The sequence below is a fragment of the Sturnira hondurensis genome, unplaced genomic scaffold, assembly GCF_014824575.4.
Source record: "Sturnira hondurensis isolate 20B ecotype Veracruz unplaced genomic scaffold, ASM1482457v3 Scaffold0011378, whole genome shotgun sequence".
Lineage (NCBI taxonomy): Eukaryota > Metazoa > Chordata > Mammalia > Chiroptera > Phyllostomidae > Sturnira > Sturnira hondurensis.
The window spans coordinates 97,688-113,323 of record NW_028084009.1 but is presented as its reverse complement, the minus strand read 5'-3'; the positions used below and the strand labels follow the sequence as shown (position 1 = coordinate 113,323).

At 57.3% G+C, this 15,636-nt stretch overlaps 1 protein-coding gene across 2 annotated transcripts in view; it reads left to right on the top strand.

Annotated features, from left to right (window-relative positions):
- PREX1 (phosphatidylinositol-3,4,5-trisphosphate dependent Rac exchange factor 1) overlaps positions 1 to 15,636 on the top strand; it is a 169,133-nt gene that overhangs the window by 117,931 nt on the left and 35,566 nt on the right. For both annotated transcript variants that reach the window (XM_037059851.1, XM_037059849.1), the window contains exons 11-15: positions 2,244 to 2,344; positions 3,558 to 3,661; positions 3,884 to 3,933; positions 6,087 to 6,162; positions 13,578 to 13,650. In XM_037059851.1, the coding sequence (XP_036915746.1) occupies positions 2,244 to 2,344; positions 3,558 to 3,661; positions 3,884 to 3,933; positions 6,087 to 6,162; positions 13,578 to 13,650 (404 nt within the window). The remainder of the gene's footprint in view (positions 1 to 2,243; positions 2,345 to 3,557; positions 3,662 to 3,883; positions 3,934 to 6,086; positions 6,163 to 13,577; positions 13,651 to 15,636) is intronic.

Here is a 15,636-nt window from a genome sequence, read left to right as displayed (position 1 = left end):
ACTCTGTGCCTCCGTGTGTGCTGACCACCCCCACCCGCCGCCCAGAACACCCTTCTCTGCACCCCTGTGGTGGCAAGTGGTGCCCCAGTGCCCCAGTGCAGGTTACAGACGGGCTTTTTATAGGCCACATGGTGCTTTCAGAAAATTGGGACTCGCTCTCTACATTAACCAGTTGGGAGATTTCACAGGAAATGAGGGATTTCCGGCTTCTCCTGAACAGCCATAAGCTGCCTTGGTCTTCCCACTGCAGCTGGAGTCAGCCACAGTGAGGACCGGCTCCCCTCTTCAGAGGTGACTTTTATCTGGTGTTGCACGCTGGACCCCAGCTTTTATTTGATTAGAGAGTCTACCTGTGAAGTCCAGAGAACCCTCCTTTGTCCTGTGAAACGGGCAGGACTCCGCTCAGGGCAGAAACATCGTCACCGTTGCTGTCCTCTGGTCTGTCTTCTGTCCTAACATCTGCGGTGGGTCATGCCCTGCCCCCACACCCCAGAGGCAGCCCCCAGTGGGACGGTGGGTGGGCAGCCGGATGCTAGGCCTCCAGCTTCCAAGAGCGGGCACTCAGCATCTGTTCACTTCTCTCAGTGGCTGGTAACTTTCTGTGTCTGATTTTTGGGACCCAGAGAATGGAACTGGGGGTGGGCAGAACCCAGAACAAACTCTTCCCTACCTGGGGTTCTGCTCCACAAAACAGATCCATTTCTTCTGCGCCCCCTTGGGCCCTGCACCCGGGGCTCTCTCAATGCTCACACACAACCGCTACCTACACACAAGGCAGGTCTTTGCTCAGCAAACCCTGGAGAACTAAAAATAGCCCTGCCCCCCTCTGGCCCTGTAATTGGAGGCGGGACAGCTGGTTTCGATAAGCAGGAGAGCTCTATGCTCTGGCCAGCTGCCACCTGCTTTCATTGAACACAGATTGCTGGGCGGAAGCAGCCGCGCTCCCAGCTCTCCCTTTTCCTGCTGACTTCCAGTGGGCTGAGCTGTGCGCCGGCCGAGTGCCCGCCAGGAGCCCGGAGCGGGGGTCTGGCTGGGCCTCTGCCCCACTGGGCAGTCAGTCATGTTGGATTTGCCTGCTTTCTCCTGGCCTCTGGGCCCAGCTTTCTCCCCGAGACCTTCCTCCTGGTCCCAGAACATTCCTTCTGGCTCCATGGTTCCTTCTTTCATCTGCTCAGTGAATGATTATGGAACCCCCCTGTGCTTTAGACCCCCTTCTGGGTTCCGGGGGTGGAGCCGTGACTTTGACAGCACGGAGACTGCATTCTGGTTGGGGGAGATGGCTGGTAGACACGTAAGGAAATTCGCAGACAGCACAACTTCAGACGGTATTAAAAGGGGCATAACACCAAGAGATGGGTTGTATGGAGATAAGGGACTTTTGAGGAGGTGGCATTTGAGCTGAGACCTGGAGGGTGAAAAGGAAGGGTTAGGAAGAGTGCTTAGGCAGCGGGGATAGCAGGTGCAAAGGCCCTGAGGCAGGCAGGAGTCTGGCATGTTTTAAGAAGGGGAAGATGGTGGGTGTGGCCAAAGCAAAGGAAGTGGAAGACATGGGGGATGAGACCAGCGAGGAATGGGCAGTTTCTGCAGGACCTTGTTCTTGGGTGGGCAGAGGTTTTTGTTTTGGTATTTTTTTTTTTTTTTTTACCCTGAGAGTAATGGGGAAGCCCAATGGAAGGTTTCAAATAGGAGGCTGACATGATTCGATCACCATGAACTCTCTTGACGCTCCACAGTTGTGTTTCTGGACCCTTCTTTCTTCCTGCTTGTTTGTTTCTTCGTTCCTTCGGTTCATCCGTCCGTCAAGCCATCCATCGTCCATTCCCCGACCCCATCTACTCAGCTATCTCTGCACTTATCATCTGCCCACCTACTCACCAGCCTTCCCCGCCCCCTCGCCTTCATTAGTCTGTCAAGCCATCCATTTATCCGTTCACTTTCTGTTCGCTGACTTACCTACTCACGTGTCTGTGTACCCGTCTTCTCACTTCTCCATCCCTCCATCCATCCCTCCCTCCCAGGCAGTGCCTGGGGTCTGGTCACACTCACCCTTCTGCCCTTGGTCATGGGGAGAAGCTTGTGGCCTCAGCACAAGCCCCGGGCTGTGGGCCCTTAGGCTGTGCTTCCCCGAGGGAAGGGTTAGCTGTCATTCCCAGGCGCAGGTGAGGCCAGGCCAGCTCAGTGCTGGTCCCCGGGGGTCCCAGGTCTGGGGAGGTCCTCTCAGCTGTGTGTGATGTTCCTGGCAGTGAGTTTGTTGCCTGGCTCCTGGAAATCGGTGAAATCAGCAAGACTGAAGAAGGAGTCAACCTGGGCCAAGCCCTGTTGGAGAATGGGATCATCCACCACGGTGAGCGCGTGGGGCTAGCCCATGTGGGCCAGGGGTGCGAGTGGGCCAGACTCCAGCGGTGCCGTTTCCACTAACTCAGAGGCTATTTCTGTGCTTCGGTGCAGCTGCCCTGGCCCCTGGGCGCAGTGGGCCCCAGGGAACTAGATGCCCTTGTAACACTGCTCACTCCCTTTGTGGACCAGCAGTGTGGGGACGTGTTGAAAAGACGGGCTAACAGAAGGAGAATTTCCTATCTGTTTTTCAGAAAAGGCAAGACCCACTTGTTTTAAGTTTCTTGAGTGGCTGTGTTGGGCCAGGCACTGCCCACGCAGCAGCGAACAGGACAGATGAAAACTCTTGTTCTCATGGGCCAAGCTTACAGGGAGGGAGCCAGGGGTTCCCAGCAGAGGGAACAGCCAGTGCGAAGTCCCCGGGACAGGAGGATAAGCAGTTTGTTTGGAGAATACAAGGAGACCAGGATGGCTGCTGCGGAGTGGGTGGGGGAGTGTTCGATGGGGTCAGAGGGCACGGGGCCCGGGGGAAATATTCAGGGGATGCGGTCCAGGATCTTACAGAGGATTGTAGGGTCTTTGGCTTGACTCTGAGTGACATGTGAAGCCACTGCTGAGTTTCGAGGACAGGAAAGACCCGCCTGCACCCAGACTTTGACGGGACCCTCTGGGCCGCTGTGCCGAGTGGGAACTGTTGTGCCGAGGGTGGTGTCGGGGCGCCCAGTCAGGAGGCAGCTGTGATATTCCAGGCGGGAGGTGAAGGTGGCTTGGAGCAGGTGGGAGTGTAGAGTCAGACGCTGCGTGAAGGAAGAGCCTGCAGGACTTGCTGGTGGCTCCAAGTGGGGAGGGAGGGGAGGAGAGGAGCACCAAGGGCAGCTTGGGGCCATGGTGCAGAGGTGGTCCCGTGAGTCCTGACAGGGTGGCCTCGGACCCAGCACACTGGCCCCGCACTGCTTTGGTGCTCTAGCTGCAAGGGGATGCCGGCGATGGTCCCGGCACAGGCTGAATTAGGGGCGTTCCCGGGCCTCTCTAGAGCCCCGCAGGTGCACCAGGCCCAAGTTGCAGATCTCAGCAGGGCCTGACATGCAGTGTGGGCAGGGGAGTCAGTGAGATTTTGTTTGGCACAGAGTTTGGCCGAGGGGAGGGTGGTGATGGTGGGCATGGGTCCGGAGGGGTGGAGGGGGCCTGCTTTACTTCCTTCACAACCCCCTGGGTCCTCCTAGTCTCGGACAAGCACCAGTTCAAGAATGAGCAGGTGATGTACCGCTTCCGCTATGACGATGGCACCTACAAGGCCCGGAGTGAGCTGGAGGACATCATGTCCAAGGTAGGGACTCCGTCACTCTGACCCCGTCACCCTGATCCCTCTGTCACCACACAGTGGGTTTGGGCCCCAGCGGCTTCTCCTCCTCCTCCATGGGCCCACCTGTCTCCCCCCTCCTCCCCCCTCCCCCTGTTCTGTCCTGGGAGCCACCTCTCCCAGCAGCCTGGATGCGTAGCCCTCTGAAGGCTGTGGCCTGATCCCGGACTCCCCGCTTTTCTCTTTCAGGGTGTGAGGCTTTACTGCCGCCTTCACAGCCTCTACACCCCCGTGATCAAGTAAGTCACTCTCTCCCGCCTTCAGGGTCACTCTGCCTCTCCTCAGTGCCTTGGCCTTGGCCGCCAGCCTCCCTGAGCCTCAGTCTCCTTCAACAGATGGGGCTAACAGTCACATCTCCTCTGTAGGTTTGTTATGAGGGCTCAGTGAGTTTTGGGGGAAACACTGCAGCATGGTGGTGGGTTGGAACCTCAGCCTGCTGTGCGACCTTGGACAGAGTCACTGAACCTCTTGGTGCCTCAACTTTTTCCTCTGTGGAATGGGGACACTAATAGGATCCACCTCAGGGCCTTTGCACTTGCTCTTCCCTCTGCCAGAAATGCTCTTCCCTTACATACGGGCATATTTGCCTCCTAACTTCCTTCAGATATCTCGGGGGGCCTTCCCTGACCACCTTTCTAAAGTCTCAGCATCGGGTACACACTGTCCTCCTTACTTCCTTTTGGTTTTCTCCTTGAACTTGTCAGCATGACTGCTGTCAGTATGTCAGTCAGCATATTCTTGGTTTTATATCTGTGTACTGTCTCCTCCATGTTGAATTGTAAACTCACCAGGGGCAGGAGCTTGCTCATTGCTGTGTCTCACACACTTGCGTCCCAGCGCTGGGCTGACAGCGCTGCCTAGTAGAACTGTCCACACTGGCCGAAGTGCTCTGTATCTGTGCTGTCCAGCCCAGTAGCTTCTAGTCCATGTGGATCTCAAACCCTTGAGACCGAGGAATGTGACTGTAAGTTTCATTTAATATGCATTGATTGAAAGATGGTCACATGTTGGAGTGCGCAGGGCTAGGGCAAAGTAGCACTTAGTGAGTGTCTGTTGAGTAACTGCTGAAAGGTAGTGACTCTCTTCAGCCTCTCTGTTTGCATCTGTGAAATGGGCATAAGACTAGCTCACACCTCTCGGGCCATCGTGAGGATTCGATGTGAATGGTGCCCGGCACTTGGTGGGTGCTGTGGAAATGCCAGTGACTGGTTGTTCTCTTTCCCAGGAAGCTTATGGTTGTGGACGAAAGGACAGAGAGGTTGACCCGGTTTTAAACCAGGTGCTGATTCCTCTGTCCCTTTGTCCTGACAGCCCTTATCACCTCTTAGAGGGGCAGAGAGGAAGGGCCTTTCCTGGCGTTTGCTGGCCTCTGTTGGCCTTTGGCCTCATTGTGGGAGGTCAGGCCCTGGGAACCACTTTTGTCTCCAGACCTGCCCCCGCCTCCTCAGCCCCTCCCCTGCTGTCCTTCTGCAAACCCAGGGGGGCCCCTCCATGACCCCGCCTGCTGGACATTCCAGGTCCTAAAGAAAAACTCCCCATCTGGACCCTATCAGCCTCGACATGGGCTGGCCACAGACACTCACTTTTGGTGGCTTGAGAGGCTGAGACAGTGTTACGGTTTGGTTGCAAGGTCAGCAGAAGCCTTTGCACCAGGACTCAGCAGGAGGTTAGAGGCCACTCGGGCTGGAGCACTTACTTCCAAAAGAGCCAGGCATATCCCAGGCCCCTGCCCTCTGCTCAGGCCTGATTCCCCACACCAGCCCCGGAAGAGGCGTTTCCACGTTGGAAGAGTTTGTTACCTCTGCCTGCACGAATGTCAACAGTGACACAAAAAAGGAAAGAAATGGAGGGTTGTTTGCACTGCTCAGAGCAAGTTGGTTTTCCGTAGCCGCGGTGCTGTGGACGTTGCAGGCTGGATGGTTCTTTCTCCGAGAGCCCTTCTGGGCATTTGGGACGTTTAGCGTCGTCCCTGGTCTCTACCCGCCAGGTGCCAGTGGCACGTCCACCTCCCGCCAGGTTGTAATGGCCAAAACTGTCTTGAGACACAGCCAGGTGTCCTTTGGGGGGCACAGTTGCCCCTGCTTGAGAACCCCTGGGCTGGAGAGAGGATCCTTAGAGCCATCACCGCCTGCCCCCTCCCTCTGTAGGTGAGAAGGGCGTCCTGGGTTGGGACAGACTCTCCCCAGGTCGTGCTGTGAGTGAGGCGTGGAATTCGGGTGGAGACTCCTTGCCCAGTGCTGTCCCCGGGCCTTCCCCCTGTACGTGCCCCCCACCTCCACCGGGTCCAGAGAGCCTGGGTCTCTTGGGTCAGGGCAGTAGAAGCAGGGAAGCCCGGGCTGCTCCCACCTCCAGTCTCCCCAGCCCCTTACAATGGGCCTCCTCCTCTCGGCAGAGACCGCGATTACCACCTGAAGACGTACAAGTCCGTGCTGCCTGGGAGCAAGCTGGTGGACTGGCTGCTGGCTCAGGTGAGAGCTCCCTGCCCCCACCGCTACCCCGAACCCGTGGGGCCAGCCGTCTGGCTCTGCCCGGGACTGAGGGCCTAACGGGATGGGGTCCTTCAAGGTCTTTTCCTTCTTTCACTTTGAGTTTTCTTCTACTTGTGGTAAAATACATGTAACACTCACCATCTTAGCCCTTTTAAGTGTACAGTTCAGTGGTTTTAGGTACATTCACGCGGCTCTTCAGCCGTCACCACCATCCCTCTCCAGAGCTCTCTGCCTCTTGCAAAACTGAAACTCTGCACCCAGCACACACCGACTCCTACTCCTCCCTCCCTCAGCCCCTGGCAGCCCCCTTCTACCTTCTCTCTCCGACTCCGGCTGTTCCAGGCACCCCAGATGGGCGGAACCACACAGCATTTGTCTCGGTGGCTGGCTTATTTCCCTCAGCAGGAGGGAATGTAATGTCTCAAGGTTCATCCGTATTGTAACATGTGCCAGAATTTCCTCCCTCTTTAAGGCGAAATAATATTCCATGGTACAGATAGACCACATTTGATTTACCAATTCACCAGTGAACGGACCCTTGGGTTGCTGCCACCTTAAGGCATTCAGTTGTAAAACTGGGATGGTCCTGGGCAAATGGGGACAAGTTGGTCTCGTGTGGAATTCGCTGAGTTACTCCATTCACACAAGTTCCCAGTGGGCAGGGGCTGGGCGGAGGCTTGGGAAATCTGTGGGTCAGTTTTGCCGCAACTTCCCGGAGGTGTGTGTTCCATCAGGCGCTGCAGACACTCCTGCCTACCTGCCTCTTATCCTTCGAGGCTCCTGTTCAGGGGCATGTACTCTGGGCCAGGCACTGGCTGGGCTTCGGGCTGTATCTCTCTGAGTCCTCCAACCCGCTTACAGCTGGGGAAACCGAGGCCCAGGGAGGCTGAGCGCCTGGTCTGGGGGGCACAGCCTTGCAGCAGCAATGCTGGGACTCGGACTGGTGTGTGTCACCCACAGGTGCCTCAATTCCACAGACTTTTCGGGGAGCCTGTGAGAATGTGCATTTGTCATCTGTAAAAAGAACATATTGGCTCCAAAGACAAGGAGACAACTGCAGAATCAAAGTGGATACATGTTTAAACGTTTACAGCTTTGTGTCAACCTCCATTTAATGTTCGTGAAAGCCTCGTGTGTTTCAAAAACAGTTTGCTGGCTGGCTTTTCTCCTGTTGCACACATTCCTGATGATTGCCTAGAAATCATAGCAAATCTGTAAAGTAATTGTTTCTTGGCATCAAATACCTTCAAAAGCAAGTTTAGAAAAACCCTTTCTGATATTTTACAAGCCCATCAAACGTACTTGATGTAGGATGTGGGTGCCGTTTGAGCTGTTTGCTGGGACGTGGGACCCTGAGGTCTGGGAGGTCCTGAAAGGACCCTGGCTGTAAATCCAGGTGTGCACACTGGGGACGCACGGAGCGGCTAACCGTAGTGCCACACCGCCCTTAGGAGCCCATGAAACCAGCCCAGGGCATGTGTTTACAGTCAGGCAGACCCACGTTCAAGTCCCAGCTCTACCACATCCTCACTGAGTGATCTGGGACAAGCTCCTTAACCTCTCTGGGCCTCAGTTTCCACACTGGTAAAATGAAGGCTGAGAAACTACCCCTGTTCCTTTAGGTTATTTTGACAGGATTCAATGAGTGAATTCATTTTCGAAGGATGTCCGGCAGGCAGGGAATGTAGCTGTTATTATAGTTCCTCATCTCCTTCCGAAAGGACTCACTGTGGGTTGAAATTATAGGCAGTAAGGAAGGCTGGGTCGGGGGAGGGGGGATCTGGGGCGCAGGCGCAGTGAGCCAGGAGAGCAGCAGCTGGTGGGTGGGATGGGGGTGCACAGAATCCTGGGTTCCGGATGTGCCGCAGGTGAGGGGTGGCCCCTGGCGTCGTCTTTCGTGGCTTAGGCTCTGTGGTTGAAGCCCAGACGTGGCCTGGGTCAGGGTTCTCTGACCTGGTGCTTCTTGCACTTCAGACCTTTCCGTGGCCTCGTGTTTCCCGAGCTCCCTCAGTGCCCACGGCTGCCTGTTGGCTCTAAAGCCCAATGTGGATTTTGCCTTAAATGGTTGATCCTGGGCGTGGGCTGGGGGTGGGGCGGCTCGCAGAGATGGTGGAAAGTCGTGGATCTGAGGCCTGTGTGGGGAGCGGGGAAGGCTCTGGGTGCGTTGCTGTGGGTGAGGTGAGGCTCAGGGACCAGCCCTGGGGTCTCGGAGCGACGGGTGCTGAGACTGCTATTTACAGCATCAGAGAGACAGGACGAGACGTTGGTGCCACGGGCGTGGGAAGGCGCTGCCTTTGGGTGCCCATGGGCTTTCTGGTGGGTGGGTGGGGGAGGGGCAGACTGGATGCACGTGGCGCTCTGGTGACACCTCCGCTGTGGATGTGCTGTTGTTCCTTGTCAGCTCTTGGGTGGTATTCACAATGGACAGTTAGAGGAGGGTGGAGAGAAAATGACAAGAGAAGCTGCCTCGGGTTCTGGGGATGCAGCAGCAAACTCAACAAAGTTGCTGCTGTCACGGGCCTTACATTCTGGTGAAGGGCGGGGGAGGCATTTTGTAAACAAGTAGAAGAAGGGAAATATAGTGTACTTCTGCTGGTGCGAGGTGCCGGGGTGGGGGTGGGGGCAGAGAGTGTGGGAGTTGTGGGGGGTCCCCCTTCAAATGGGTGGGGTGGTACGGTTTTCACAGGGGGTCAGAGGCGGCTTGTTGAGCAGGGACATTTGAGTCGAGACCTGAGGCAGGACGGGAGCCAGCCAGGGGCATGTGTGGAGGGACCCTTCTCTGTGGGGACAGCAACTTGGGGGCTCAGCGCTGGGTGAGCTCGGTGTGTCCGAGAGGGAGGGGTGAGGGGGCAGCCAGGAAGGCGGGGCAGCCAGTCACACGGGCCTAGTGGGTTGTGGGGGGCTCTGACTACTGGGGGGCTCTGAGCACAAGGGGGACAGCGGCCCACCCTGGCCAGGTAACGTCCCTCTGACTATGTGGAGCACAGGCTGTAGGTGACGAGGCTGGCAGGGAGACCGGGGAGGAGGTGACTTCAGAACTCCAGGCAGAGAGCACGGGCCTGAGAACTGGGTGGCCGTGGGGAAGGTGGGAGAAATGGTCAGACCCCAGAATTCTTGAAGGTAGATCTAACAGAGCTTGCTGACAGGTGGATGGGGTGTGGGAGGTGACAGGTAGACAGGAGCCTGAAATGACTCTAGGGTCCTGCCTGAGTGCGAGAGCTCAGGGCTGTACCGAGAGCACTCCAGCAAGGAGGGGAACCGGCAGCTTCCAGGGTTGGCTTCTCCTTGGTGCTCGGTGCTGGGCGTAGTGCGCGCTGGTCTTGAGAACGGTGCTCTCCCCCACCCCCCACCAAGCATCCTGTTGCAAGTAGAGGCAGGGGGAGGATGATGAAGTAAGGATGCCGCTGACCGTGACGTGTGTCTGTCCGTGTCAGCAGACCTCCCCTGGCTTGGCCTGGGCTGGGGCCACAGGGAAGCTAATTGGAACCGATGCAGGAGGATGGCTTCCAACAGGCTGACCGAAAGGCAGCTGGCATCTGGCTCTGGGTTAGGAAAAGGGGGTGGAGGGTGTGTGTGTGGGGGGGTCTCTCTGTGGGGACAGGCTGGTGTAGGTAGACGTGACCTTGGGGGCTGGTTACAGCAAGCCTGCCCGCCTTTACCTTAGCAGGAAAGTCAGGAAAACATACAGAGGATTCTTTTGCTTTGAAGACATACATCTTCATTGCTGATGTCTAGGTCATTCTGCTCCTTGAAACAAACTATTGATTGAAACCCACCGATTAGCTGGAAACGCTTTTGCTGCACATCCTAGGAAACCTGACTGATGCAGTAACACATTTTCTTTCTCACGTAACTAGGCATCTATGGTTCATGGTCGCAGAGCTCATTAGGGCCATTTACACCCAGACTCCTTCCATCTTTCTGTTCTGCCATCTATTGCCAGTTGCTTCATGGTCATAGGATGTCTGCCGCAGCTCCAGCCATCACATTTATGCAGACCGAGAGACCAAGGCAGGCAGCGGGGGCAGTGGGGGAGAGCTTTTTCATTTTGTTTAGTGAGGAAACTTCCACTTACCCCAGCGGTCTCGTGGGCCATCTGGGTCCCACATGTACCTCTAAACCACTCCCTGAGGGACAGAACCAGGGATTGCTGAGAGTGGTTTAGAATCTCTCAGAACTCACCCCCTGAGGCTGGGGGAGGGCTCCTGCCCACTGCTTGGACAAATCAGAGGACTTTTAACTCTGAGGATAAGGTGGGTATTAGCCTTTCAACGGACAGCTGGGCTTTGTATCAGTTCCATGTGTTACCTCATCGAACCTGAGAACAATCTGAGAAGAAGTTCTTCCCATTTTACTGATGAGGAAACTGAGGCTGGGGTTATGTAACCTGCCTCAGGGCACACACACGTGGGGTATTCCAATAAGACTGCGGTATTGAAGAGCTGTTAGGAGGCCTGGGTTGTCCTGACCCACAGCCACAGGACACCCTGGATTTTGAGTCCAGGGAATCAGGCTCCAGAGTTTGTTCCCTCCCCCCTCTCTGCTTGGTGGCTTCTCGTCTGTGCTGCCTGCACTCCAGGACACCCCCAGCTGTGGCCGTCAGATGGGGTGGGAGCCAGCAAGGACAGGCCGGGAGCCAGGTGCGGGATGGCACAAATCCCCCGGCTCCCGTGCTGGCTCAGCTGAAATGCGCCTGGCACACAGACTCCCACCATCAGCCAGATGGTGGGTGCTGACAGTGGCAGGGTGTTCAGTATGGGGGGCTGGGGGCCAGGGTGGGAGCAGGCGAAGGGCCGGGCTGGTGACTTGAGGCAACGGCCGAGGAAACAGTATGAACAGGCAGGACAGAGCCCTGGCTGCAGCCCTGGGTAACTGACCTCTCAGAGCCTCAGTTTCCCTACCGGTACCATGGAGGGGGGTAGAGTCTGGCTCTGAAAGGCTTCCATTCTCACAGTGTGACCTTGGGCAGGCGCCATCCTTGTCTGTACCTCAGTTTCTTCGTTTATCATGAGGGGTTAATAAGAGGGATTGCTTCTGGGTGGCCATGAAGGCCGAGTGAGACTGTGCAGTGCCTGGCATCAGGCGGGTCATGAGAGGCCCCCTCGGGCACTGGCACGGGTTTCAGAAGTCCCTGGCAGGGGGGCTCACTGAGGCCCTCGGTAGGTGCCCCCCTTTGCATCCCCTCTCCAGCCCCGCGCTGCCCCTGCTCCCTTCATCCCTGGGTAGTTCTCCCTCCTGAGAGGTAGCCGAGGGAGAATGACTGACATTCACCCAGTGCCCTCTACACACCGGGCCAGGAGCCCCGGGTGGAGCATGTCATTGAGCCCTCACAAGGGTCTCTGAGGGTGGGCATGGTGATTGCCCCCCTCTAGGGACACGGAAATGGAGGCAGATGGAGGAGAGTTCAGGCTCAGTTTCCAAATTGGATCTTCCTTTCATTCATCCGATAATTCATTCATCGGACTTTTTCGTGCCTCCCTAAATGCTATAGGCTATGCTTCACGGTGGGGGTGGGGTGGACGTGGCAGGCACTGTCGTCGCCCACGAAACTGGCATTCTGGTGGGAGACAGACCTTAAACCAGTTCGTTTATTAGGAGGGACCCAGGGGGAGGGAGCATGGGCTGGTTCTCCCCGAGAGCCGAGCCCTGATGGGACGAGTTCATTGCTGGTTGTGACAAGCCGGGCGCAGCCGGTCTACGAGGGGACGAGAGAGCATGACTGGATGAGTGTTTGTGGAGAGGATGTGTGATGGTGAGGGTGGGCTCTACTTTAGGGGGGATTAGGGAAGGGCCCACTCTGAGGAGGTGACATGGGCACCGAGACCTGAAAAGCCAGGGCCCTGAGGTGGGGTCACATGTTGTATGCAGAAGGAGTGGCAAGGAGGCGAGTATGGCTGGAGCTTCCAGCACTGGGGGCGAGTGGGCAAGGGGGGCACAGAACGGGGCAGCGTGGTGTGCTGTGTGTCTGTGCCTGCCTCCGGGAGGGGAGAAGATGGTGACTTGGTGGCCTGTGGTCTCCCCACTGCTGATGGGAGGTACGGTGGGGGCTTACTTTTTAGCTGATGGGTGCATCCAGGGTCAACATCTTTCACTGTTAACCTGAGAATCCTTAGTAGCCTATCTGTGAGTTACCACGGGGTCCTTTGGGGAGCAGGGGAGCATGGATGGGCTGGGATCCCAGGCAGAGCGCCTCAGGAAACCAGGTGGGCTCTAGGCGGCTGCCTGGGCCTCCCAGACGTCAGAGCTGGGCCTGTGGGACACCTGGGCCCGGCTGTGTCTCCCCTTTGGCCCCTCCTAGCTGGGAACAGCTGCTCTAGGTGTGGCCTGTCCTGGATGGCAGTCTCCCCCGGCTCGGCTCTGGGCCCGCTAGCCCTCCAGCCACTGGCCTGGTGTCCCCCAAGAGAGATTTGGCTTCCTCTGGTCAGCCGGGTCAGCCAGTGCAGTGAAATACCATGGCCGGCTGCTCTTCTAGGCCATCTGCCCTGTGTCTGAGCCCCCATCCCGGCAGACTGAGTCCTGCCGCCCCGGCCTTCACTTCTGTAGCTGGGAAATTCCCTCTGTGACCCTTCTGGTACCCAAGGGGTCTGGCATAGTTGAGGCCTCTGGCCTGGCCGTGTCTGGCGAGGGCCTCTTGGACCTTCTCACTTTGGGAATTATTTAAATGAGAGGCTATCTGAACTTAGTTGAAGCTCATTGGTTTGGCTGCAAGCTTCTGCATGATTTAGTTCCTGCTCACAAGACCTTCAGTTTAGCAACACATGCTTATTGAGCACCTACTGTATGCTGGGCCCTTGGGAGGCGGCAGGGAATACAGCCTCATGGAGCTGAGCCACTCTGCCTGCTCTTTACCTCTCAAGGTTGCACTGTGGTCTAAGGTGACTGCAGGAGCTCCAGCCATCACCTCTTTGTTCCAGACAGGAGAAGAGAAAGGAAGGGCCAGGGACAAAGGGGGTTTTTCTGGAGTTCCCTACCAGTGATTTCGGCTTCCATCTCCTTGACCACCTTCCGCTGCAGGGGAGGCTGGGCCTGTGTTTGTCTGGATTGGTGCGCTGCCTTCCACAGCAGTGAGGGTTCAGTGCCACAGGCTTGGGAGAGGGTGGTTTCCAGGCAACCAACCAACCGCGTCTGCTACTTAAAAATCTCCATTTCTCTCTTGTGGTGTTTATCACACACTGCTCAATGTACTTACTACAAGTGTAATAAAATAATATTCTTGTCTGGGATTTGTTAATAACCCCAGACACGTTTGGGGGACACCTCGGTAAACAAAGAGACACAAATCCCTGCCCTTTTGGAGCTTCCGTGCTGGTGGGGGTGGGTGGGCTTCCCTCCAGCCCCACACAGCCCCTCCAGTGCCAGTCCACCTAATGTCCCCTGTTCTTGTTCCATTCCAGGGCGATTGCCAGACGCGGGAGGAGGCGGTGGCGCTCGGCGTGGGCCTGTGTAACAACGGCTTCATGCACCACGGTAACTCACCCCTTCCCCTCCCCATGGCCTCCATCTGGCCTGGAACAGAAGGGCCGGCAAGGCCTCTGGTCCCTGGTGCATGTCACTGGGAGGGGAAACTGAGGCCCAGAGGAAGCATAGGGTGGGCTGGAGGCTGTCCAGCACGCCCATGGGTGAGCCCAGGCTAGGCACCGGGTCTGCAGGCCTGTAGACTGGGGCAGAGGGGTGGTTTGGGGTGACTTTTGAATTCTTCCTTCCTCCCCTCCGTTCTGCACTGATTAAGAGATCACTTCTAGTGTCCGGCGGGGACCGAGGTGGCTGGTAAAGCTTGGCTGAAGAAATAGACTGGATTCGAGGACAAATCCGTGGGCTGCCTGTGCTCTTCCTCCTGGGTGGGCTGTGGCCTTCCAGGATGGGCAGCGAGGCTCAGGCCTGGCCCACAGGCTCCGTGGGGAGGAGCAGACAGACTGGCTATGAGCGTGAGAGGAAGGCAGGGCTGTTCCTGGCCACATTCACGCCACAGTTCCCAGCCTCACCCTTCAGATGAGTCACTCTTGCCTCGAGGGGGGGAAGCACGTGAGAGGGGTAGCGAGGTGGACAGTCCTGAGATGATCCTGGGGCGGGAAGCNAAGAAATAGACTGGATTCGAGGACAAATCCGTGGGCTGCCTGTGCTCTTCCTCCTGGGTGGGCTGTGGCCTTCCAGGATGGGCAGCGAGGCTCAGGCCTGGCCCACAGGCTCCGTGGGGAGGAGCAGACAGACTGGCTATGAGCGTGAGAGGAAGGCAGGGCTGTTCCTGGCCACATTCACGCCCCAGTTCCCAGCCTCACCCTTCAGATGAGTCACTCTTGCCTCGGCGGGGGGGAAGCACGTGAGAGGGGTAGCGAGGTGGACGGTCCTGAGATGATCCTGGGGCGGGAAGCTGGGGGGGAAGGAGGGAGAAAATGGTTCCATTGATAGCACTTTACATGAGAACAGAGGTCAATGGGCTGTGAGCCTGGCCGTTTCAACCCTCTCCATGTGTTGGCTTAATCCCTGTAAGGATCTTTGATGTCAGTATTAACATCGTCCCCGTTTGTAAAGGAGAAAATAGAAGCCCAGGCAGTTAAGAAACTTGCTCAGGTCACATGGCGAGTAGTCGGGATGTGGACCCCAGCAGGCCGGCTTCCCTGGCCACACACTCAGCCCTGAGCTCCCGCCTTCCCTTGCCGGCCCTGGGGGATCCTCAAGTCTCCTGCCCTTTGGGAAGGACAGGTCGACTTTAACCCCTCCAAGGAGCCTGTCTCCTGGTTCCAGCAAACTCTCAGGTCCCGGGTACTTGCATGGCCCTCACCTGGGCTGCCCTTCCCTGCCTGCTTTACCGCTCACTCGGTCCAGATTCCTGCTCAGTTCTTGCCTCCCTGGCAAGGCCTCCCTGACCATCTGAGCCCTCGACCACCCAGCTGGAGGGGCTCCTCTCCTTCCCCGCTCGGCACCTGGGTCAGACTTGCTTTTCTTTGAGGGGCAGTGCACTCCTGGTCAGGCCGACTCCACGCTGCCCTTCTGTTCACTTGCCGAGGGGGTGTCTCCTGTGTGCAGGCACCGTACAGGCTCTGGGGACAGAGCAGTGAGCAAGGCAGGCGACCGTCCCCCCTCGGGAGCTCACAGCTCTGTGTGCTGAGTGTTTCTGAGCGTGTGTGTGTATGTGTGTGTGCACGCGCGTGTGTGTGAGAATGAGACAACAGCGAAGTGAGGACATGTTCTGGAACCTCATAAGCACGTGAGGAGGACTTTGGCTTTCCTTCCCGTGAGGTGGGGGTCCTGGGTGGGGTCAGAGCAGAGGAGGGACACGCGCCACTGAGGTTTGTACAGGAACCCCTGGTGCCCGGGGAGAGTGTCTGTGAGGGTGGGGGTGGCAGCCGGGAGGCCAGGGAGGAGGTGGCTGTGGTAGTCCCGGGGAGGGCCCCTGTGGGGTGAGACTGGATTGGGGGTGGCGCACAGGGTGAGACTGGAAGGTCTCTTGGCCGC